The sequence below is a fragment of the Mauremys reevesii genome, linkage group 18, assembly GCF_016161935.1.
Source record: "Mauremys reevesii isolate NIE-2019 linkage group 18, ASM1616193v1, whole genome shotgun sequence".
Classification (NCBI taxonomy): Eukaryota; Metazoa; Chordata; order Testudines; family Geoemydidae; genus Mauremys; species Mauremys reevesii.
The window spans coordinates 16,127,977-16,153,185 of NC_052640.1; the positions used below are offsets into that span (position 1 = coordinate 16,127,977).

Below are 25,209 nucleotides of genomic sequence, written 5' to 3' on the forward strand. Positions count from 1 at the left end.
CATCTGCCTAAGCTTTGAGACTGTTTCTTGTCTTAGGAGGCATCCATGTGAAAATGTAGTTAATGGAAAGATGCTTTGAAGTGCATTTCTCTAAGAGAAGTTGGAGTTTTTAAAAGATCCATTAAAAATTAGTGTACCTGTTTTTGCTGAGCAGCTTAATCTTATTTTCCCACTTACCATACCGCTAGCAAATGTATTATCAAATCTATGACCAGACCAAGTGAATACATTTTAAATAAATGTTTTGGGTATTTTGTCTGCCTTATGCATTTTCTGAGGTTAATGGAGGGCTCACTTAACATAAGCTTGGATGAGCTGGTGAAATGAAATTATTTGGTTTTCCCACAATACCAGTATGCTTTGGTCTGAATTTACAGAATATTTAAAAAAAACAAAAAACAAACAAACAAACAAAAAAAACTCCTCCAAACTATACAGCCAGGTAAGCCTGCCCTAAATCCATCCCCTTCTGTAAGGAAAAACTCTCCAGATGGGGAAAAACTGTTCTGAGAAACTCAAATAAATCTCATAGAAATCCTGAAATGTCATCTCCATCAGGAAGTAGTTTGTGTTACACCAAGGGGAATGTGGCATGGGGACATGGACCTGCTACCAGAATAGATGGGCCCCGAATCCATTAAACAACCTCCTAGAACTCAGGACATCCCTATCCAGTGTTATATCATCCCTATCCCTCCATGTGTTATGTGCTGCCATAGGGAGGGAACCAGATTTATACCTGTTTACACCATCACCTGAGGAAGGGAGGAGGACATTCATCTTTATCTCAGGGATAGTCCCACTGAATGTGGGAGGCTAGTTTTCTGTGGGATGACGTGATGTAGAGTAACTGCTCCATGACTCTGTTTCCACCTCATCCATCCTTGCTCCTAGGACTCTTAAAATTCCAGCTATTCACTGATCATGCAGATGGACTCCTATGGTGTGAGGGGAGTAGAAAATGCTTCCAAAGTGGCTCTCTTTTCTCTCTTTCAATTACTTATTGGCCACAATTGGCCAGTTCCTTTCCTTGCTTTTACTTCTGCACCACCCAGCATGGGTGATGAAATATCCCATTGTCATAAGTGGTTGTCAGTAAATGAACCTGACCAAGAATATCCCATTTGCACTGGAAAGAATGACATTCTTTCTGGAGGTACCTGGCTAGATAAACAAGTTATTTTAATTGGTAAAGACAACGGGTAAAATTTTCCAAATCACCTGATTGACTTAGGAGACAATGGACGTCAACGTGACTCAAGCTTCTAAGCATTTTAGGCACTTTTTTGAGTATTTTTATCCAATAAAACTCTGGATGAAATTTTAAACTAAAAAATGAAGTCAGTAAAATGTGTAGTCCAAAGAACTGCTTGTATGGACCCAATTACTACATAATTAGCATAATTAATACCTTTAAATATTTGTAATGCTTCCATTACTGAGCAGCCAAATTTCTCTTTACCATAGACAACTGGTCCTAGGGAATTAAACTGCCATAGTGACTGGTCTGAGGCTATTTTGTGTCTGACATTGACACAGCATCATCAGTTAGAGCCGAGCACCATACCATAGAATTATCTTCAGGTAGCTGGGTGTCTATGGGGAACCCCTCATTTCCCCTCCAAAGTCATTCCAGTTTCTACACTTCTGAAAGTGTGTTCGTGCTAATGTAGCTGAGGGAGTAGCTTGAATGCCTTAATTAGAGAGAACTTGCTGCATCATGGGGAAAAATACTCCAACAGCCCATGGTGCTTGTGATGGAAAATGGTGACAGAATTGTACAGTCAAAACCCATTTGGCTGTGTGCCTCACAGACTGCCAGCAGATCCTATTACACAAGCTTGCCTTCACTAGTGTGCCAGATGGCAAGACCACTGCTCTGGTGGCCGTATAGCAGCAAAGAATGAACACTCGGAGTGAACCAAATCAGAATCCACTGATTTCAGATTACATATTTCAGCAGCTAGTATTAATTTGATCAAAAAGGCTAGCTGTAGGTTTGTCAGGTAGACACATGATGGGCTAGAGATGCTAAAAATGGTGGTAGACACTTCGTTGTAGATATCCATGTAAGTAGATGATCAGAATTTGCAATGAGGCAGACGTATTTGTGGAAGTGTGCTGTATTTTGCAACTGTACTTCTAAGCAGGATGTATGCTCACTTGACTGAGAGCATTCTTTAATGTGCTATACTTGTTATGCCAGCCACATTTCTCTTTCATTCCAGTAACAAGACATAGCCAGGAGTTGAGGTTTGACCTGCGGGAGTGGATATACAGCTGGTTTCAATTTGGAGACCTGAAGAAAGATTTTTGTTTCTGTGGGGAAAAAAAGATTCTCAAAACATATATGAATGTACTATTAGAATAATATTTTTAAAAGCACACTTTAATTCATAGTGTGGTGATTATATGAACTGTGGGTTTTTAATCTCATGGAACTGAGTCCTCTCACTATGTAGAAATAAGAAATTTTGGGGATGGGAATGTTTCTTCAATATTGAAGATCTGTCCTTGTGAAGAACTAATGATGCTTTATTTGATCATCAGAAACATTGCTCTTCCCCAATCAAGCAGATGAGCAGAATTTTGCTAAATTGGATTAAAGTAGCCTTCATGCTCTCATCTCCCATTATTGTCATGTAACAAAATAAGGCCAATATTAGATAATTGGAAAGAGATTTGGCTCTAGTGAATTTCAATACACAGATGATACTTTCCTAGCAGTAGTTAAACTATATATGTGATGTAGCTTTTGCAGAAACTGGGTGAAAACGGGTGTTTATGTAGGAAAGTAAGATTCTAACATAGCGATTTTTCATTCATAGAGCTCAAAACACTTTACGGAGGGTATAGGTACCATTAGCCCCATTTTACAGATGGCAAAATGGAAGAACAGGGAGGTTAAATGGTTTAGTCACAGTCATCCAGCAAAGTAGTAGGTGAGCTAGGAATAAACCCTCTGTCTTCTGAGTCCCTATCTAGTACTCTATCCAGTATGCAGAATGAGCGACAAGTTGGTAAGGTGAAAAGAAGGCAGATACAGCAATACCAGCTGCGATAGATAGTTTCTACTCCCTCCAGCCTACTGAGTGAGTATGTATCTTGGTCCTGTGTTTAGATTGAAAGGGGATGGCAATAAAAACTTCAGCAGAACTCCTGTGAATTGTATTTGATGGTTCTAAAAGATTGCTGTGAAAGGGGAAGAAGGAACCACTCGTGATGTCCTACTGGTCAAAGAGCTGGCTTTTCAGAGCTCCTAAATAGGAGGCTGAACTCTTCAGACGTGCACTGAAGAGATGAATGCTGTGCATCAAATGCCAAGGTAGGATGGGCAATAAAGAAATAGAAAATGCTTTGAAAATGTCTAAAGAAATAATAACCATGGTGCTGCTGAAATGGGAACTTATGTGTTCAGAATTTAAGAAAATCAACAGACTATCGAGGACAGTGGGTGCCTGCAGGGAAAAGAATGCTTATGAAAACTACAAATGGCAAAATCCTGTAGAAAAGCAATGGGAGGAGTACGAAGAGAAAAAGACAAGATAGTACAGGGCTTAGTGACCCCACCCTGACTGGCCATGTTGAATCAACTTGTGGCCATTTAAAGACCATGGGATTTCATATTCTCATCAGTGTGCAGAGGGAATTATGATCCGCATTAATGGGAGTTTTGCATTTAACTCCCCACAAATCTAATCCTTCAGATGTGAGACAGCCCAATAAAATGTTGTTTTAACAAGCGCATAAACTGATGTGCAACATCTGTGTAGAGCATTTCTGAAATTCCCAACGAATGAGTTTCAGAGGCGACTAGTTCTACATTTGAACTTCCCTTTTCTGTAGCATTTTACAAGACTTTCTTCCTGAAAAGAATTAATTAATTTTGCAAAAAGCCTGAAAGATTTGTGTGTGATTAAGGTGCAGGACTGTGAGTCAGAAGAAAACCTAGGTTCTATTCCTGGCTGTGAGACAGGCTGGCTGACTTTTGGTGTTTTGTGTAAATAGTAAGAGGCTGATGTTAGACTGTGATTAGTTAGCATTTTAGCTACACCCTGCCTAAACTTGACCTCTCTCCTAATCTAGATAAATTCTGTGAGACCTTGGGTAGATCACTTACCAACCCATGCCTCAGTTTACTCATCTGTAAAATTGAGATAATACTACTTAGCAGGAGTGCTGAGGCTAATACTTGTCAATGTTTTATGAGTCCTGAGGTCCTAGGAAGGCAGTTTCTCTAGAACTGTGAAATATTATTATTGAAAGGGACTGAGAAATATTGTCAGTTGCGCAGTATGAATGAAAACAGAGCCCTTGTTTGGTCTGGGACATCTCCTGCAGTGTATCAGAGCTGTTCTTCTCTCTGCTTCTTACCAGGGTCATTCTGTCAATATCCTCCAGATGTGTATCCTTGTGGGCTGTCTAAATGTGGTTTTCCCTGTGTGGTGTTAATAGCTTTTGCGCTGGCTTCCAGCAGGGTCCCACCCTAATGTTGTTTTCTCCTTGTTTCAAGTTTCCTATCTTCCTGCTGCTCTTTAAATTATTTGTTCCCCAGCTCTCCTGTAACATGACAATTAATTGGGGAAGAAGTGGCAGCCATGTTCCATTTCCAGGGGATAAGAATTAAGGGAAAAGGACCACAAAGCAAATTATAGTAGGTGGAGGTTAGGAGATACTCGGAAGGTTCACAGCAGTAGCAGTACCTGAGAAATGTGAATCCTGTAGCACATAGACTACTTGGTTAATGTCAATGCCTTGGTTAAGTTTAAAAAATTAAAACTAGCCGGAAGCCTTTATGTACCTCCCAAATCTACCACCTGCTTTGGCAGTGCAGGGGGTTAGTCAGTGTGGCTCTGGGAGCATGGAGTGCACACCATATCTGCACATACTTACACTGGCATTAATCACCGTTGCTGTTTCCTCACATTGATGAGCATCAAATGATGCTATGTAAGTTCATAGCATCTTTCTTTTCTTTTTTTTTTTCCCTCCTAAAATGTGTGTGCACTTAGGGGTGAAACCAAGCATTTCTCTGAAATGTGCAGTATGACAGTGTTCTTGCTCAGGGCATTTTAGTGCTACAGTCCATGTAGCATGGAACCAGCATGGGTGTCATCCAATCAAAACTTCATTTTTCCCCTGATTGTGTTGGCCCAAGCAAGTAGAATGTTACCCAATTTTGTTTTATGCCTCCAGGATAAACTGTGTTATATGCTTAGATCTTTTCAAATATTTGGATTTGAATGTTTGAGAGTTCATACACCATGTGTCTTGTGGACAGCCTGAAATTTTTTTTTTATTTTTTTTTGGGAGAGCGATATAAAGCATTCAGGAAAAATCTCTAAAAGCTTCCACTTAGATTTGTTGGTCTTTTTAAGAAGCCTTTGTTTTTCCATTTTTCCTGGCAGGCACAAGAGGTTGGGTCTTCTTTCACTTGCACTGGTGGAATGCCGTTGCTTTCAGTGGAGTTAACGATCCACATAGCAATCCCATGTCCCCGATTTACACCAGCATAAGGCAAAGCCAAGCAAGGCCTCATCCTGAAACTTATTCTACATTACTGTACATGCTGCTTAGACAGTTTAACTGTCTAGCTTTTTTTTTGGGGTAACTGATGTAAAGATGTGCCTGAGTCGGATAATTCGGAACTAGATCAGAATTTTTCATAGTTGAGAGAGCTTTAAAACAAGAATGTAGGTAACATATGTCATAGTTGGACATAGATCAGTTCAGGTTCCACGCATGAATTTTTTTGGGGGGATGGAAGCATGGTCCAGTATCTGGAACACAGAAATGAGGACCTGGGATCTGTTCCATCTCTACCACTGGCTCTGTGAGACTCTGGACAAGCTGTTTTCACCTTGTTCTCTCTCTATATCCCCACTATAAAATGGGAGACAATTATATTTACCCACACTTGTGAAATGCGTTTAAGATAGATAGCTGTAAAGCTCTATATAGAAGATCTTGTCAGCTTGGGTTGTCATCCAAGATTTAATATTACAATCTAGGGCAGAGGTCCCCAATGCGGTGCCTGAGAGCACCATGGCGCCCACGGGGGCATCTAAATTTGCCCGAGTCCTGGCCGGCGGTCGAGCATCCACCGAAATGCCACCGAATTTCTGTGGCATTTCGGTGGCAACACCTCTCGATGACGCCGCTTGCTGCCGACAAGTGACATCATCAAGAGGCGTCGCCGCTGAAATGCTGCAGAAATTCGGTGGCATTTCGGCAGATGCTCCACCGCCGCCATGGTCCTTCGTCTGGCGCCTGCCAGACGAAAAGGTTGGGGACAACTGATCTAGGGTCTTCTGCCCCACCACCCAACCCCCCCACTCTTTTGCCACTTAATCTTGCAATAAACACTTAAAGTGAATGCAACTTCACTGAAATCAATCCAGATGTGTTAGAGATGAATTTTGTCCCCCAGTACTAAATCTGGGCTATTTGATCAAATAAGTGTAGTGCCCTAAAATCAAGATAATTCCTTCACTGAAACTTCAAGCAGACTGTGGGATTTTGATTTAAAATACTGGACCGATCTAAAATTAACATGGCACACATTAAATGGATTAAAAACTGGTTGATAGGTCTCAGCCATTCTCCGTTTACAATTACATTTTATCAAGTGAGTGTGTTTTCAGTGGTGTCCCGCAGGGACTGGTTCTTGGCCCTATGGTATTTAACACTTTTTTATGAATTACCTGGGAGAAAACATAAACTGATCACTGGTAAGTTTGCAGATGACACAAAAATTGGGGGAGTCATAAATAATGAAGAGGAAAGGTCACTGATACAGAGTGATCTGGATTGTTTAGTAAACTGCGTGCACGCAAACGCTATGCATTTTAATATGCATACATATAAATGTATACATCTTGGAACAAAGAATGCAGGTCATACTTGCAGGCTGGACTCTCGCCTGGGAAGCAGTGTCTCTGAAAAAGATTCAAGGGTCATGGTGGATAATCAGCAGAACATGAACTCCCAGTGTGATTATATGGCCAAAAGGGCTAACATGCTCCTGGAATACATAAACAGGGGAATCTCAAGTAGGAGTAGAGGTTGTTTTACCTCTGTATTTGACACAGGTGTGACTGCTGCTGGAATATTGTGTCCAGTTCTGGTGCCCACAATTCAGGAAGGATGTTGGTAAATTGGAGAGAGTTCAGAGAAGAGCCACAAGAATGATTAAAGGATGAGAAGAAAAGCCTTGTAATGATAGACTCAAAGAGCTCAATCTATGTAGTTTAACAAAGAGAAGGTTAAGGGGTGATTTGATTACAATCTATAAGTATCTACATACGGAACAAATATTTAATAATGAGCTCTTCAGTCTAGCAGAGAAAGGTATATGATCCAGTGCTGGAAATAAGGTGTAGATTTGTAAAGTGAAAGGAATTAACCATTGGAGCAATTTACCAAGGGTCGTGGTGGATTCTCTGTCACAGACAATTTTTTAAATCAAGCTTGAATGTTTTTCTAAAGGGTTATGCTCCCCAAATTATTTGGGGGGAAGTTCTCTGTCTTGTGCTATACAGGAGGTCAGACTAGATTATCACAATGGTCCCTTCTGGCCTTGGAATCATCTATGGATTCTGTGTGAGGTCTTTTTATAACACAGCTGCCTGAAACAGTGTGCCAAAACAGAAATTGGAATACAAAATTTACAGGCTAAGAGGATTGGCAGTATTTTTTCATTGACATGTGCTTCATTGTGTAAATTCTCCTTAGTCCTAACAATATTTTGCTGTGTTTTATCTTCTCTCTCCTTCCTGCTGTCCCGCTCCTGTCATGTCTTCCCAAAAATGTATGGCTGTGTATAAAATCCAGGGACACTGCTCAGCTGTGCTTCTGCAGCTCCTGTATTGTAACTTTCTTCCACCTTGTCCATAAATCCTACTGCTAATGTCCCTGGTGCTCTTCGGAGGTAACGATCCGCATCATCTCAGGTGTTCGATAAAGTGTTGAGTAAATTGTTTGGCAGTTCAATGTAGTAAACATGGAGGATTAAATGAACTTCATTGCTTTTTAATGTTTTGGTTCATTAATATCTTAGGAAACATTTATTTCTTAAATATAAAGAAGAGAAAGTTAAACATCTTTCTGTGGAGTTATTGGTGGTAATCTCTGTGTGTGTTAATTGAGTATTGTATGAGTAGATGGTTATTCCTTTTTTCAGGGCACTCATCAGATTTTGGATGATCCCATGCCTAAGAAATGTTGAGCAGGGAAGGATGATATAGAGCTGCTTTACAAACAGCTTGTACTGAAAGTGTTGACTTTTTTCCTTGAAAATACAGACCAGATTTGAAGTGAGCAAGGATCGCTTAATGGGGAACTTGCATGTAAATAGTTTTTTGTTTAGATTTTTAAAAAAAACTTGTTTTACCAGCTCAAAATCAGCTTGCGTCATCACCAGAGTTGCCACTGGGATTGTCAACCCGGTAGCAGCAGACTGTTAGAGTGCTCTGTGTTTATTCTTATCCAGGACTCTGGCTGGTGTACTGTGACTGGAGATTAGGTTGCTGTGCAATAGTTGAAGGCAGCAACCGTTCGTGAGCTGCCAGTACAGCACCTCAGTCCATACATGTGCTAACTCCAGTTACTATCTAGAAGAAAGGTGAAGTGCACAATTCAGTGAGCATTAAATAATACGTTAAAGTTGCCAGCAAATCTGCAGCCATCTTCCCAGTTGATATAAATGCAAAATGAAAATGAAGCATAGAAAGGTGAAATGAGTTTCATCTCTGTGCTAAGAAATCAGGAGTGCTGTAGTCTTCGTGGAGGAGGGGAAGCCTAAGTGTGGTTCCCAGGGCTCTCTCAGTAGTTATTTTGTGCTCATTCCCCAGTGGAGCTTCTTCAGTATTTCATAGTTACCATAGAAGCCCTAATTCTCAGGGCAGCAGCTGTCAGTGAAACTGTTTTCTTTGGCTCTAAAGCAGTCAGAGGTCAAAGTGGAATCAAAAAGTGGTGGAATTCTTCTTGTGCGCACTTGGCTGGTCACTGCTGCTCCCTTTCCTCCTGGTGTAGCCCTGGGATATGAACTGGATACCACAGTGAGGGCTGCAGTGTAAGCACCTACACGGACAGCTAGGATTAATGGGCGAAAATCAAAGAAAGGAGAAATAAGACTGAAAAGAGAATGAGGAAATCCTTTCTAATGGTGAGCTCTGTTAGCCACTAGAATGGTTGCTTGAAGGAGGTGGTGGAAACCCAATTGCTTGTGACATCTGTAGACAGAATAAATCACTGAACAACCCTGCTATGGCAGGGCGATACGTTAGGTAACCCAAGCGGGTCTCTTCAGTCTGTAACTTCTCTCATCTAAACCCATGTTGGATGTGCTTATTAGCTGGTTGTTTCCACTTGTCCCAGGGTGCTCTGCTCACTGCTGGAGCACTTCCTCCTGACCACATCTGGGGATTAGCTCTGCCTGTCTTACCCCCCAATCCTGCGGTTACTCAGTCAGTCTCTCTCTCTCTCTCTCGGGACTCCACTGCTGCTGCTTCCTGGCATGGTCCTCCAGCCAAGACACTGTAGTTCTCCCCTTCCAGAAGGTTTGTGTGCATCGAGCGCCCTCAGAACCCAGTGCCCCAGGCAGTCTTCCCTTTCACTGTCCCTTAACGGTGCCACTTCCCCAGGGGCAGGTAGAGGGAACCCAGACCCATCCTCTACATTGGGTTCCAGCCCAGGGACCTTTACAACAAACAGCCATGGTCTGTACAGTCCTAAAACTTACTGATTATATCCCTGGGCTGCTTCCTGCCTGGCCTTCTCTCACCCAGAGAGGGACTGTAGCCTCTCTCTCTCTCTGCAGCTCCCTTCTACTCTCAGCTACTGGGCTTTATACAGGCCCCTCCTGTTCCTATCCAGCTGAGCTTCATCTCTGATTAGACTTCCTTGCTCCCTGGCTCTCCTAGGCTGCATCTGAAGGTGGTTAACTAGCCCACCTAACCACCTTAACCCCTTCAGGTGTGGGATGGGCACCTCTTCACACTACTGAATTTAATAAGCAGGAAAATTAGTTAACTTTAAAGCCTAGTGACCACAATTTTAACAGACATTGAGATGAAGGGGGCAGCTCACTCCTCCTTTAGTTAATGATGCATCACACTATCAAATGTGATCTTTATTTAAAAAAAAAAAAAAAGACCACTATATGGCAAATACAGAAAATGCACCATGGTCACCATTTAAAAAGCTGCCTCCTTATTTTGGAGGAAGATTTTCAAAGACTTAGGTTCCCAACTCCTGGGTGCACTTCTGAAAATACTCTTCCTTTTTGTACTTCAAGCGTGGGAAATCTTGCAGCATCTCTGATACCATAATGCCGTAAATAGTAAAATGTGGATGTTTCACTGAAATAGTTTTCCACATACAGCAGTTATCAGTGCCATAAAATGATTAGGCAAATAGTGTTAGGAGCATCTGTGCAGCTCAGATCTGTATTCTGCCACCCTCTGACCTGCTGTTAGTGGTGCAGTTGATTAGTCCTGTATGGTGCTGACTATCTTGAACTCTCATAGCTGTTGTCCTGAACTACCTAGGAGTTAAAGATTAAATCCTGATCCTTAAGATCTTTCAGGCTGGGACTGTATCTGCTACTTTAGAACATTCAGTCTAATGTACATAGATTTAGCTGAACCTGTCTAATTGCCAGACCTTCCTTGTTCTGCCACTTGTTTCTTTTGGGATACGTGCACGCGTGTACACACACATACACACGCTCACTCGCTAGCGTAACTGCAAAAGACTTGCAAAAAATAATGTACCCCCTCAGCTTCACCCCATACCTGCCTCTCCTCCTCTGACATGTTCCCCTCCCATTCCTTTTTTTCCCCATTTAGCTGATCTCCTCAGTAAGCCCACCCAACTAACATGACATTTACTGCCATCACATTGCCAGCTCTGCTTGAGTGTTCTACAAGCAGGTCGATGCAGAGTGCCAGCAGGTAGGTCTCCATAGGCGTGGGAAATAGGGGTGCTGCAGCACCCCCAGCCTTTGCACCGAGCGTGGCCCCTTGTGTGGGGTTCCGGCTGCCAGATCCCCGCCTGGGGTCTCCGATGCCAGCCCAAGGTCCCAGCCACCGGCCCTTTGCCCGGGGTCCCAGCCGCTGGCCCCAGGTCCTCTGGGAGCAAATCAGCTGTTCTCGGCACTCCAGAAGCTCTGGGAGGGAGGAGGAGGCATTGGTAAGTGTGAGGCTGCTGGTGAGGAGGGCTGGGAGGCTGCATCCACTATTTTTTCCCTATGAGTGCTCCAGCCTAGGAGCACCCACGGAGTCTGCACCTATCCTGGACCATGGATATTGCAGGACCAGGGAGTGCCGGATTATAGAGCTTCAACCTGTAATACAAATAATAAATTTTGGCCTAAAAAAGCCAAAGCCTGAAAATCACTGATGTCGATTCTGCAGGTTTTTGTCTTTTGAAATACTGTAGAAACGATTATGTAATGGAGGGAGGCACACTTTCTAATGATGCAAAGGGATTCAGGTGACAAGAGAAGCTAGCTGCATTTGGAAGGTTTTCTTTGAATACGTGTAGCAGAGATGAAATCTCTTTGTGACACGGAATGCAGTGCATAACCCAGTCATGTGGGCAGTTGCTAGTAGATGAACTCTTCTGGAGTTGAAAAAGAAGTGTTACTAGAGATGTTCAGTGAAGCTGCCACGTGAAGTCCAGCCTAAGGAAGAGTTAAGTGTCTTGAGTCGTAAATTGGTGTCTGTGTTAAGTCTGAGGGAAAGAAAGTTGCCTTGATAAATCTGTGTATTGTATGCTAAGTGTACTCTGTCACCTGGCTTTCATAAGTAAAAGAAACATTATCTGTGCTCCAGCCATTTGGTATCCTGAATTCCCCAGTCTTCTGATTATTTTTGCTAAGATTGTTATATCTTGCTGCTCCCAGAACATGTAGGAAATCTAGAATGCTAATTGGATGATGAGGAATAGTTGTTACTTGTCTTTACCGAACATTCCACCAGGAGGCAAATCTCAAGCAGAGAGAGAATCTTTGCTCACACTTGAGATGCAGCTACTTAATCCTCATACCATCCCTCTTCCCGTAATTCTTGTGTTTGGAAATACTTTAAAAATACAAATCAAACCCTGGTTTACATAGGGTGAAACACACTCCTTTGCATCACTCAACTCCCAGTTACACCCTCAAAACTTAGTTACACGTTATGGGTGCATAAGCTTTGTACTGGTACTCTGCTCGGGGGCCCCTTGTCTGCGTAGGGGAAATGGACCGCCATAGATATTCCAGAATACGCTGAAGGGTAAGCAAACTAGTTAATCTGGATTAAAGTTGCTCTTATTCAGAATAGTATGTCTGTGTATGTGGGGAGGGCCGGGGAGAAAGTTATTCTGGCATAGCTATTCTTGTGTAATTTAGCTATAGCTATTTTCCCGTGTAGGCAACTGGAAATGAGGGTCCAGTAAAGAAAAAAGGGAGTGCATCTGACAATCCCATACTATAAAAGCAAAAGATCAATTGAGGAGATTTCCTGAGGGATTCTTTTGGTGTGTTTGTATCCTGCAGGAAGCAGCTGCGGTAATGCAGTGACTGTTTGGTTTTAGGTCTAGGGAGACTTTTTATTTCTATATACTTTTATAAGCTCCTGGAAATTGGTAGGTGCAATAAATCTAAATCAAGCAGCTTGGTTCTGCTGGCTACACAATCTGTGGATATATAGATGATTGTAAATGTAATTGTCATTTCCCCTTGTTCCCCAGTTCCTAATTCCTTTTTCCCCTCCTCTCTTCCTCATATACTCTAATTTTGGCAGTCTGAAATGCTTTGGCTTCTGGTGGACCACTTGAGTCACTCCATCTGAAATAGCTTTAGAGTGAGAGGTGCTGAATTGGCTTTCATTGAAATAAGCGTGCAGTGGATTCTGTCATTAAAGTTGACTTTGGGTGATTTTAGTAACTCACCAGGGTTGCATCCATGAAAATAACTGGTGGGTTCTGATCATTCAAAGCGTGACATCCCTCCAGGGCTGTTTTTCTTCTGAACGTGGATTGCAGCATATGTAAAATGGATTATACTATAGTACATGGAAGCTCTGTCAGATGAATCACTTGTGTATGTGGGGTGTCATCTCCTCCTGTGTGTAGACTTCAGAATTGCTCACAGGATAGTTATACTCTAGAGGTAAATTTGATGGTGCAAGGGATTATTTAACACTTTTTGCCCAGTCTGTTATGAATAAATCCAGTTAGGTGTAGGGAAGGCAAGTTGCTCTTGCTGCATAATGGTTATATTGCGTGGCACACATGCCAAGAAGGAATCTTGCTTTTGTGATCTGATCTGGCATTGTTGTGTCCATGTAAAAATACTCCTCAGAAACAATATTTTTTCATTATAACCTTTGAGTTCCCAGATATTGTGCTGAAAATGAAAAAATACCACAAGACTTGTTCCTGTCACTCAGTGTCTCCAGCTGGATTTTACACCATGTTCTTTTTATTTTATTAAAAAGGGGGAGCGGGGGAGGGAAAGAGGGGGGGAGAGAGAGAAAGAAGACCTAACAGCTGTTTATATTTGATTTTCTTGGAGATTAACCACTCATGACTTCTGGATTGACACCAAATAGATACCCAAGCATGGCTCTGTCAACATAGGGTAATCCAGAGCCCTCTGAAGTCAGAAGAAAGATATCCGTTGACTACAGGTCCCTATGCAGAAAATAGCAGGTACCTTTATGAATGGCTGACCCTTAGGTACACAAGGGGTTACTGAGCCATATATTGATGTGGCATTGTGGGCACCATGGTTACTGCACAGCACTTCGTCAAACACTTTGCAGAGTCTATCCCTATGATCAACATCTAAAAACCAGACATTCAGCAGTTTGTTCCTGAATCTTGCTTTTTTTTTTAGCTAGTGTCTGAAAGAAGTATTCCCTCCTAACTGGTATGTCAGAGAATTTAATCATTGGAAGGGGCAGAAAGTCTGACTTGAAGAGCAGCAGTTCACAGATTTGGAAGAGATTTGCCACCTCTGAGAAAGTTAGTGCCATACCCAGTTCCATGTGGCATGCTGCAAACCTTTCAAAAACTTTCATCCCATTGAAGAGAAATTTTGTCACCTTGTTATTGGATGTGTTACTAGCCACTGCATCATACAGTAATGCTCCATGTTGATAAATTCATAAGTCATATTTTGCATGTGCCCGGCATAAAAAAAAAGTTTGCCAGGCAGGTCACACCAAGCCTACTCTGTCTCCAGTTTGCAGCCCACATGAGGAGCAAATATTACTTTCACCACAACTAGCTTGAATATTTTCTTTTTTTAAATTAATGATGTGCGAGAGGGAACAGCGCAGTGATTAGCAAAGAACTTTGATTAAAAATGTGAAATAAGTGTCTCCCCAGCCCCTTCATTTCTTGTGAGCACGACCTACTGCAGTTTCCTCAGCAGGAGGGCTATTTTCGGGCACATTACATAGCTTCCCAGATTAATAAATAGATTTATTTTTGGAGCACTTTCACCTCGTTGACTACAGCAAAAAGCCTTGTTGAAAGATCACAGATCTGCTGTGCTACCCATATGATCCTTTTGTTTACATTTCTTCCTGTCCAGGTCTTAAATGAGGATGTTCTCAGAACTACTTTCTTGTGTGGTTTTGGGGTTGTTCTCTGCCCCCCCTCCCCTCTTTCTTCTTCCCCTGGAATCATATGCGGTTGTTGGTTAGCAGATAGTCACCATTTTAACTTGCATGATATACTGTAGCTTGGTGAGAGCTCAGAGCAGAAGGGAGTGATTTGCCGTGTAAAGATTTTGAACCTATGTGCAGTGGTTTCAGTCAAGACTGGTCCTAGATTTTGCAAGGGCCATATACAGGAGCTCTATCCAGCTCCCCTGTAGACATCTGTAATCAGCAGGTGGCTTGAGTAAGCCCGTACAGGACTCTTAGATGACCAAGGGCTCATGAGGTTCCGTAAGCACCTCAGTGTGCAAGCTCTAGAACAAATGAGGTCTTAGTCACGTGTAATTTTATGTAGTTGCAAATGGGGGGTGGGGTGGGGGGGGCGTATTAGTGGACATCTAAACTAGGTACACCACTCAGAACGTGGAATGCCTCATTGCAACCCAAAAACTCGGGAAGTTGTGATAAAGTCTGTGTGAGACCACTCAACTTGTGTTTCATGTGATATCTGCCTTCATTGATGTGTCCATGTTCTTGCTGTTTGTTACCAAGCAGTGAGCAGAGGCCAATACTTAGTGAACCCATGCTGTTGATGAGTTAAGTGATATAGGTTTTTTTTTTTAATAAGATCTGTCACTCTGACCTAGGCCAATCCACCCGATTAAAGAAATATCTCTAACCATTACCTACAATATGTGTCTTGAGATTAATTGGCTATACCAGGGGTTCTCAAACTGGGGGTTGCGAGGTTATTACATGGGGGGTTGTGAGCTGTCAACCTCCATCCCCAAACCCCACTTTGCCTCCAGCATTTATAATGGGGTTAAATATATTAAAAAGTATTTTTAATTTATGGGGGAGAGAGGGGTCACTAGTTTAAAAAAAAAAAATTTGAAAACCACTGGGCTATACAGTATTGTATAGCTACACTTACGAGATTCCTGGACACGCCGACACACTTATCTGTCTAAGCAGTGGTTTAACATCTGGTCTCGGCCTGGACAGCTTGCTTTCAACAGTATATTATTATAGTGACAATGAGTAGGCAAATCTTGAAATATGGTATGTTTATTTAGCTAAGATGACATTTCTATCCCAGAAATATTGACTCTAAAAATACATCTGAAAAGAAGACAGGGAGACCAGCTCTGTCTGGTGTGTGGCTACTACTGAGCTCTAGACACTGCAACTTGAGTCCACCACTGGGTGTGGTAATTGTAGTTGTTGTTTGTCATGTTTCTGAATTGGGCTAAATGGATGCTGCCCAGGTGAGGGAAAGCTGAAATCAGAGAGTTAGACTAAATTAACATCTACAGCCTTGCACTAGAGATCTTGTGACAGTATGGTGTTCACTATCAAAGTGTCATTAGCTGCTCTAATACATAGTCACATACAGGAGACTGAGAGACGGGTTAAGACATGAGCCTCTGAGCTGAACTTTATTCTAGAGAAGAACTTGTGCATATGGGTGAGAATATACACTCCCTGAGCTAGTGCAGTGTTTACACAAGGGCAGTTCTAAGACAGATTTCTGTGCCCTGTGTCCCACAGCCTGGGGTGATATAGACAGATTGATGAAGGAAAACTCCTACATCAGTAAATGAAAAGTCACGGAACCTGCCAGATGACATTATTTATATACATGTGTGCGATTGGAAAAAAGACTCTCTGAATGAAACCAATAGCATTGGAAAATGATGTCACCATATATGCTAGTGCCAGGTGCACTGTAAGAATCCAAAAATATTCCTCCTACACTGCATGCTGATGAAAGGGAGTGGGAGTGAAAGGATACATTGGATTTAAAGCTTAATTGGATAGCGGTAGGAACAGCTCCTACAAATAGAGGTTTTTTTTAAATTTTTTTTTTATAAGGAGTATAAAGGTAAGTATTTGGAAAGTATCTATCTCTTTTGTGATAGATGCTTAACTCATAGAAGGGGATGGATCCAGATCAGTCTCTTCTGTCTTGCATCCTAAAAATGCCTTCCCTTCCCACCCAGAGGCTGTACTTATATCTGAAGGAAGAACATAGGTCATTTTTATGTAGTTTGTCTCGATTTTTCTTTTAAGAATTTTTAATTTTCTTTCAAATATAGAAGGAATGCTTTGTACTTAGCAAAAATAGTAAACTGAGTTGATAGGTTTTAGGATTGAATTTAGTGCCTTCATGTGCGTCTTAAATAGGGGCCAGACCCTGACATGTTTCAGTACTATCTGGCTATCCACAGCCTCTGGCAGCATGGCAATTAATTCAGTAGATCAATTAACGAATACATTTGCTCTAAGGGAGAACCTTTTAGGCCCACCTTATGCTTGGCTCACAGGTAATGTGTTTCTCTGTATACTAAATACAACGTTTGTTAACTTTGCTACCTGTTTTCTTCTTGAAAGAAAGAAGCTACCTCTTTCTTGATCGTTTTAGGAGCTTCTCTAGGGGTCAGATTTTTATTTACTATATACAGTAAATTGCGATTGTCAGATTTTGAATATATGCATTTTGTATACTTAAATAAAAGGAAACCATGTCTCAGCATAAGATAGCAACGTCAGCCTTCTTATGAGTATCAAGCATCTGTGTTTGCAATATATATTGATGATGCAAGTATTGCAGGCTGTATAAAAAGTAGACCGCCACGGAGTTGTAAGGCGTTATAAGGATGGATTAAAAAAATGTAATTTAATTTCTATCATCTCACAGCATGGAAACAATGATGGCAAATCAATGTATATGTTGCTGATAAAAAGAGAATATTAAAGTAACACGAGCTCTGGTTCAATGGTTGACAGTAAAGATCTTAAAATCTGCTGCACTTGTTTCTGACAGCTAATTGGCTTTTTTGCAGATCTTCTCGATAATAACCAGATGCAAATGGCTACAAAAGCTATTTTGTGCCAGACCATCTTAATTTGCTGAATATCCAAAACTACAGGTTAATGCTTTAAGAAAGGAAAGAGATGATCACAAAATCTGTTACAGTTCGGCTGTTGAAATACAGCAAATGTTCTCAGAGAAATTCTTTCAGCGCTTTGTTTTGGATATTTATTTAACTGTAAAATCCAACTAAACTAAAGTATATGAACTTGTACTAATGTTTGATTATATTTCTTAATTAGTTTAAAGATATGAACCGACTATTATAATGCAGATAGCTTGTGTTACAGGATCACCTGTAATAATAATAATAAAATATTCTTGCTTATGCCTGAAAGGGACACTTCAGAATAAGTAATATATGGAAGACCTGACCCTGCAATCTTAATGCTAGCAAAGCTCCCACTGAATTAAATAAAACCAGGGAACTTCCAAAATCAGCAAAAGACAGCTAGTGACTTTTGGTTGTCTTTACTAATTCAAGATGGATTCTGCCCTTGTCTCACCTGAAGAACATTGGAAGTTTCCCTGACTTACAGAGTCCGGTCAGGAATGTCTAGTTTATCTCTCCATGGTTTCTTAAATTCTGCTTGTGATTTAAAGTATTCTTTAGATATGTGTCAGTTTTTAGTGGTTAGAGCTTGGTTGTGTGCATGGAGAACAGGAGAGAGGTCTTCATGCAATACCTGCAATACCCATCTGGAAGTACATCTGGTGTGCAGCTCCATCTTTTATTTTTTTTTATTCTTTTTTTTTAAACAAACCAACTTGTTTTGCTATAGGAAGAACGTGCAGCATTGTATTTGAGACTAAACCTATTTTTCTTCAATTACGTGCTTAGAATGGAATCTTGAAATTTAAGAAATGAAAACAAATCTTCCAAAAGATGAAAGTTGAAATGTATATAATTGAACTTCATTATATGTTTGTTGGAAATAATGAAATGCGTCTTCAGTGCATGTCCATTGCATATGCTCATATGGTTTCTGAAAATTCCTGGAGAGAAGCTGACAGCATAAAGATGCATTATTAATACAAGTCTGCTAACTGACTTCCTTAAAAAACCATCTTCCTGTGAACACAGCCCTTTTTCTGTGTGCGAATAGCTTGCAAACGGAAATAGTTAGAACTGACATTTGCAGAAATCCATTTGTGTAATAGTTTGGACAAACAATTTTTAGCTTATTGGATATTAACCAACTGTTCATTTAGATTATTCATTTTCTAAAGTGTGATTGGTCATCTGGGTCACATGGTATTGTTTGACTGAGACTTTTCAAACTAGAATAGTGAGTAATGAATATTTGTATTCATGCACAAATATGCACATTTATGTGTGAATGCGTATTTGTACGAGAGAACAGCTCTCCCAAATAGTTGTGCAAACAAAAACCGATGCCCATAGATGTTTGTGAATGGTGAATGATGAGGTGGCATGAACATGACTGAATCAGTGATTTCAGAACCTGAATGAATGTTCACAAACTGTCGTGCAGTATTCTATAACTTTTTTTTTAGTGCCGTAGATGTATATACCTCTATATCTGTTCTTTAAAGTTCCCCAGTTTTCATTAGGAGAATATATACTTTTACAAGTATCTTCAATAGTCAGTGTAATGTATTCATGCTATCAAAATGTCTCCTATCTCTTTCAGGCATGTACATATTTTTTCTACTTTGTATTTTCAGCCTAACTCCTTAGCAGTGAAAATTATTAGTCCCTGATGATTGCAACTGATGATGATACATGAAGTCAGCAAAAATCTTTTCACCCAGTGAATAGGCAGGGCAGGCTTATAAACCAGCAAACTGCAGAGCTTTGCAAGATATTATGGATCCAAAAGCACAATGAATTATGTTGGCCAGATTTAAAAAGCCAGGATTAAGAACAGCTGTAACATCTTCTACCACCAGGGTCATAGAACAGGTTATCTGATATTCTTCAGTTCCAAAACACTGCTATAAGAGTATACCGAGCATCTGTTACAATATTGTGGTTTACAATCAGAATTGAATGATCTGATTACCCGGAGGATTTCCTTTAATTTACCAAATGGAGCTCCATGCTTTGTAATGCTCCTTGCTCTTGGCAAATAAATACTTTGCCAGTTTTCTGCAAACTAATTTATTAATGGGCAACTTTAACTAGACTTTTTCTGAATAAAGTAATTTGATTTCTGCTTGTGGGCAATTGATAAACCACTGGTACACTGTAAATACTGAAGTGTGTGAATCATTGTTCACAGAGAACATTGAATTAAATGAGAGAGGCTGGGTTTCCCGTGTGTGTGGAAGCAAACTCCAGATATTTTGGATAAAAGGGCATTGAGGTGGAGTTATACATGATATAGATTGGTGCTGTAACTTTTGTGCAAACCATTCCTTTTAACAGGCTTTTATGTTTGAAATGAAGATGGCTCCGTTATTTGTCTCTGCTTAATACAAAAATGTATTAATAGATGTTTTCTTTCAGCATGTTGACTTTTGATTATATCTTGACTTTGGAAACTTATTCTTCTCTACTTGATCTCTCTCATCCAAGCTGACTGAGCTGTCCCTGTGAAATTCTGTTTCTTGTTTAGATCAGGAGACTCTCAAATCTGATGAAATTGCTGTAGCTTTCCAAAGCATAGGATGTGACTGAATGCCTTGTATTTGCATTGGCAATTCCTTCTATGAGCTGCTTATAGGAGCAGCTCTGCAATGAGAGAGAACATTTTTATTGCATGTGTTCCCACTCTGTGTGCCGAAACTTGGATCATCTGGTGGGTTTTTTATAAATAAAAACATACTGTACTTTTTTTTAAAAAAATATTTATTTATTTAAAAAAGAACCAAGTATTTTTTTGGCTGGGGATAGTGAGGTCTAATTTTCAACTTGATGGCAGAACACTGCATCGTATGAATTCCAAAATTTCCAGGGATGTTCTAGGCATCGATGGGCATAAGCCTATTGATTTTTGGTGTAAATTGGAATAATAGAAAAGTCTGACTCGCCCTCCTCCCCCCCCCAATAAATAAATAAATTAAATCAGTTCCTGGTGCATGAGGCAGAAGAATCTTTTTGCTTCTCCTGCCTAGACATTAGAGGCGTGTGCTCAACTTGCTTCATGGAGATATTGTCTGTAAGAGAAATAAGATCCTTACAGGGAGGGCTTGTTTGGAGCGGGAGCAATAGAGTGGTAGAAGAGATGGAGACCCAGAAATGGAGTGAGGGGGGGACCTGCAGGGGCCAGAGGGATGGAGGAAGAAGAGACCTGGAAGGGGCAGGGGGAGTGGGTGGTTGGGAGTGGGGGAGCAAACCTGGTACCCTCAAAAGAATGGAGGGTGGGGAGTGGTGGTGGTGAGGGAAACAGGAACCCAGAAGGTGGGTGATTGAGTAGGTGAATGTACAAGCAGAGATACAGAATGGGGGAAGCGGGTGGTGTGGAGGAAACGCAGAGGACCCTGGCATGAGGGGTGTGTGTTGGGGAGAATGGGGCGCATACAGAGACCCAATTATGCTGGGAGATGGTGTGGAACCCTGATATGGTAGGCCAGCCTCTCCCTCTATTGTTGATGGTGATGATCCCATGTGCTGAGCTGAGGGTCATTGCTGTCTCTTTTCCCAGTTAAGATTTGTGTGCTTGTGCTGTAGGCTACTATGGAATTTGAGGTGCTGCAAGCCTAGTGGGGTGGTACAGCCAGAGGTCTTACTCTGAAAAAGGTTGGAAATCACTGGATTAAAGGACAGTTTCCTTCCTTTCCTTAGAGAGTTACTTGCACAGTTGTATGGGGTATTACAGCTGCATTCAGTCACCTCCCACTCTAGAAGAATCCCGTTAATTGTTTTTATGAATCTGGATCAAGAGAACAGAGTGGATTTTGAGGGAAAACCAGCAGTCATGAAAAGATGTGATGTGGTTTGGAGAGATCATGGTAGCAGGAGGCTAGGTACTGACTTCCTGAGCCTAGTGGGAAGATGCCCACGACCCCTTCTGAGACATCCTTGGCTACCGGTGCAGGAGCAGAGCGGTTTTCCTTGTTTCTATTTTCATATTTGCGCGTGCACACACTCTTCAGTGCAATTCAGTAATGCTTTCTTGGCATGACAAGATAGACAAGTTTCACGGTTCATGTGTACATGCTTTGTGCCTGTACACAAACTTAAAATAAAAGTATAAACAGGGCGTTGTGCCATTTTAATGCATTTTCAAACAAAAAGACTGGAAATAATACAAACCTCAATCTCTCTTAACAAAAAAAAAGTCTCTTACAGTGAGTAAATTTTTACACTACCTTTTAATTTTCTAGCTTGCCACTCTACTTAACTATTTGAAATCTTGACTTCAGCATTTACATATCAGTGGTTACTTCTTACTGAAATGGCTGTTTGCCTTTTCTTGGGTGCTAACTGACAAAAAGGCAGATGTTGATTTGTTGAGAGATGCTTATTTATTCTTATTTTCCTGTTTGTTCTCAGTGTTGCATGAAGTTGAAAGCAGGGCTTGTGTTCAAGGTTCTTGTCATTAATCTCTTCCTTCTCTGGGAACACCAGTATATGATACACTTCTAGTGAATGATTGGAAACACAAAAATAACATAGGCAAACCATATGTAAAGCAAAGAATAGCACCTGAATTTTCTGGAGACCTTGAAGGGGGGCGGGGGGAAGGCTATTGATAGTGCAGTTTGGCCAATGTTGTATAAATTTAAAATAACAAAAGGAATATTAACAAATAAGGAAAAAGGGAAGTTTTAAGGATGTATTAGATTTTCCTTTTCTTCCACCACTTTCTTCTTGCATTCAATCTCCACATCTTCATTCTCTCATGCGTCGCCCCCTCCCTCCGCCCCCATGTTGACTCCTCACATTCTTTCATGCTTCTTAACTGACCCCTATTCTCTTCTGGCCTCTCCCTTGTATTCCCATAATTGCTTTTTTTTTCTTTTTTTCTTTTTCTTCCCTGCTCTATTCCAATCTGGTGGTGATTATCCCACTGTCTGATTTAACAAGCTGGACTGCAGAACTGTATTGCTGTTCTGCTTTGATTACTTGTCCCATATTAAAAACAAAAAAGCAGTGGCTTTAGTAGACAGTATACTACGGATGCCAGCCATGGGCTCAGTGTAAGAAGGCTAATGAATTAGTGAAAACAAAAACACATGGCAGACGCTCAAGCTTGTTTTGTTTTCTTCTGTTCTGACAAACCTAAGGACAGCCGCCTTATTTAACAGCACTAGAGTGTGAGGTTTTGTTGGGAGCATTGATCTGCCAGTTCTTTCCAATGACTCCATGGCCACTTGGCCTTGTCTCATTGAATGCCATTGATGTGTGGGTCAAACAGAACATGTCTAGATCCCTTCTGTGAATAAGAACTGGGAAGCCTTTTGTAGCCGCTGCCAAAAATAACAAGGAACTGACAGAAGATAATAGCATGATTGCTATATTTGTGCAACTCCTGTTGTTGTTTGGGTTCCTGATCAGCATGATGGATGGAATGACTCCCCTTTTTATAAAGGAAGGGAACTTCCTACAAAAAAATAAACATAAGAGAGAAATATTTTGTTCTCATGCCTTGTCAGTAAAGTCTGTAATCTCTTGTTGCATTTGCTTGTCTTCCACTATAGCAAGGAAACAGTAATTTAGATTTGAATTTCTGTCCTCCATTTCATCCCACTGGTGCTCCGCCATTCAGTTTTTAAAGATGTCTCCAGTTGTTAGGAATCTCATTAAGAATGAAAGCTTGGCTTGAGATCAATGGAGTTGAATCATGGTTCAGCAACATTTTAGCAGAAGTTATGTGCTAGATATGTCAATTTCTTACAGTATGTTTGGGTGATGTTACTGTATTAAGTTTATGTATCATTGTGAGCAAGAGACTGTATGTAATTGCAAGGGGCAGGGTAGCTGTAGCTTCTCCAGGAACTAAAACGTGTGTGGGTGAGATTAGGTAAATTAATTCAGGTTGCAACACCTCCAGAGAAGAACCACCTGGAGAGGCTTGCATGTATGCTTCAAACTCTATTCTCTAGAGGTCAGCTGACAAAGAAGGATAAATAGCCTGAGTTTAAAATGACTCATGGCCTCCTTTTTAATCCAGTAAATGGACAGGCCCTCCAGTCCAAGGAAGCCCCAAGACTGGCAGAAGGATTGGAAAGACTTTCACCGGCTGGGGCTGCATAGGACTGATGGGTGACCTCTGGTTAGCTGTTAGCTTGGGTATAGGAATGTGGGTTGTTCTCAGTGTTTTTATCCGAGGAATAAATGTGCTTGCTTAAAAAGAGCTGTGTGGTAACTTGTAACTGCTAGCAATATGCTGGCCATAGCACTTGGGGAGAAAGCAAAGCACAGGTGCTGACCTTTTTAGGCTGACTGTCTTGCTAGAGATACCGCAGTGTAATCCAGGGAGCTGTGCAGCCTTCAAATCTCTCATCAAGAGGGAATGAGAGGGAGGTCTCTGGCCAAGAGATTATTGGCTGTAAACTGGAAACCTTTGGGTGCCCTTGGTGGACCATGGAGGGGGAAAATGGGTGCAGTTGCCCTGAGCTGTGATGATTTATATATACTCTGTAGGGACTCCAGAAATGGATCAAAAAGTGCCATTCTGTTTTAAGAACAGAGCAGCAGTCTGACAGCTCAAAACCGAATAAAGTGAACTCTGCTTGATGTATGGTCTTGGCAGGGCCGGCTCCAGACCCCAGCCTGCCAAGCGCGCGCTTGGGGCGGCATTTTGCCGGGAGGGCGGCAGGCGGCTCCGGCGGACCTTCCGCAGTCATGCCTGCGGGAGGTCCACCGGAGCCGCGGGACCAGCGGACCTCCTGCAGGCATGACTGCGGATGCTCCACTGGAGCCGCGGGACCAGCACACCCTCCGCAGGCACGTCTGCAAGAGGTCCCCCAGAGCCGCGGGACCGGCGACCGGCAGCGTGCCCCCTGCGGCATGCCGCCGTGCTTGGGGCGGCCAAATTCCTAGAGCCGCCCCTGGGTCTTGGGTAAATCATCTGTGCCGTACCCATGGAATTAGCCATGGATTAATGGTAATGGCAGCTGAGCAGTTTACTCCATAACTTGCTCCTGGGGGGATTCTGTGCTATTGCGTGCATGCAGAATTCATGTCAGCTGCAGATTTCTTTGCTTTCCCACAGAAAAATGACTTTCTGACGGGGAAGCAAAGGGAAGCTGCAAGAGTGGTCATGTGCCCTTCCCCAGCAGCACATGGGCACGTTGTTTTGGGCTCTCAGAGCAGCCAGAAGAGAGGTAAATCACGGGGGGCGGGGGGGACTGGGGACGCCCTGACTGGTGCTGGGTCAAACCCGTCTAGAGCTGGGTCAGACTCATCCCCCATCTACCCAACCCCATACATCTAGACACCCCCCCCCCCATACCTAGATGCCCCGACTGAGCCTCACGCCTCCACAGCCAGAAGCCGCCACCAAGCCCTCTGCACCTGAACCCTCACCCCCTTCATCTAGAACTCCCCTGCACCCAGACACTGCCACCGAGCCTCATCCCTTGCACCTGGCCTTCCCCAGCCCCACCTAGGGCTGGACACGCCCTGACTGGTGGCTCCTACCTGGTGCTGGGCTCAGCTGTTAGTCCCGGCGAGGCGGGGGGGGGGGAGGCAGAGGAGGCACGTGCTTCCCCAGGCGTCATAAATGGGCAATTACAATTCCTCTTGTTTGTTACCCAGGCTCT

General features: G+C 42.0%; 1 protein-coding gene across 8 annotated transcripts in view; it reads left to right on the forward strand.

Annotated features, from left to right (window-relative positions):
• Positions 1-25,209, forward strand: part of ARVCF (ARVCF delta catenin family member) — a 429,897-nt gene that overhangs the window by 266,936 nt on the left and 137,752 nt on the right. Inside the window, exon 1 of one of the 8 annotated variants that reach the window (XM_039504858.1) lies at positions 24,677-24,771. The exons of the other annotated variants lie outside the window; for them this stretch is intronic. Coding sequence (XP_039360792.1) covers positions 24,730-24,771 — 42 coding nt within the window. The 5' untranslated portion in view covers positions 24,677-24,729. Of the gene's footprint in view, positions 1-24,676; positions 24,772-25,209 lie in introns of those variants that run through there. 8 annotated transcript variants of the gene reach the window in all.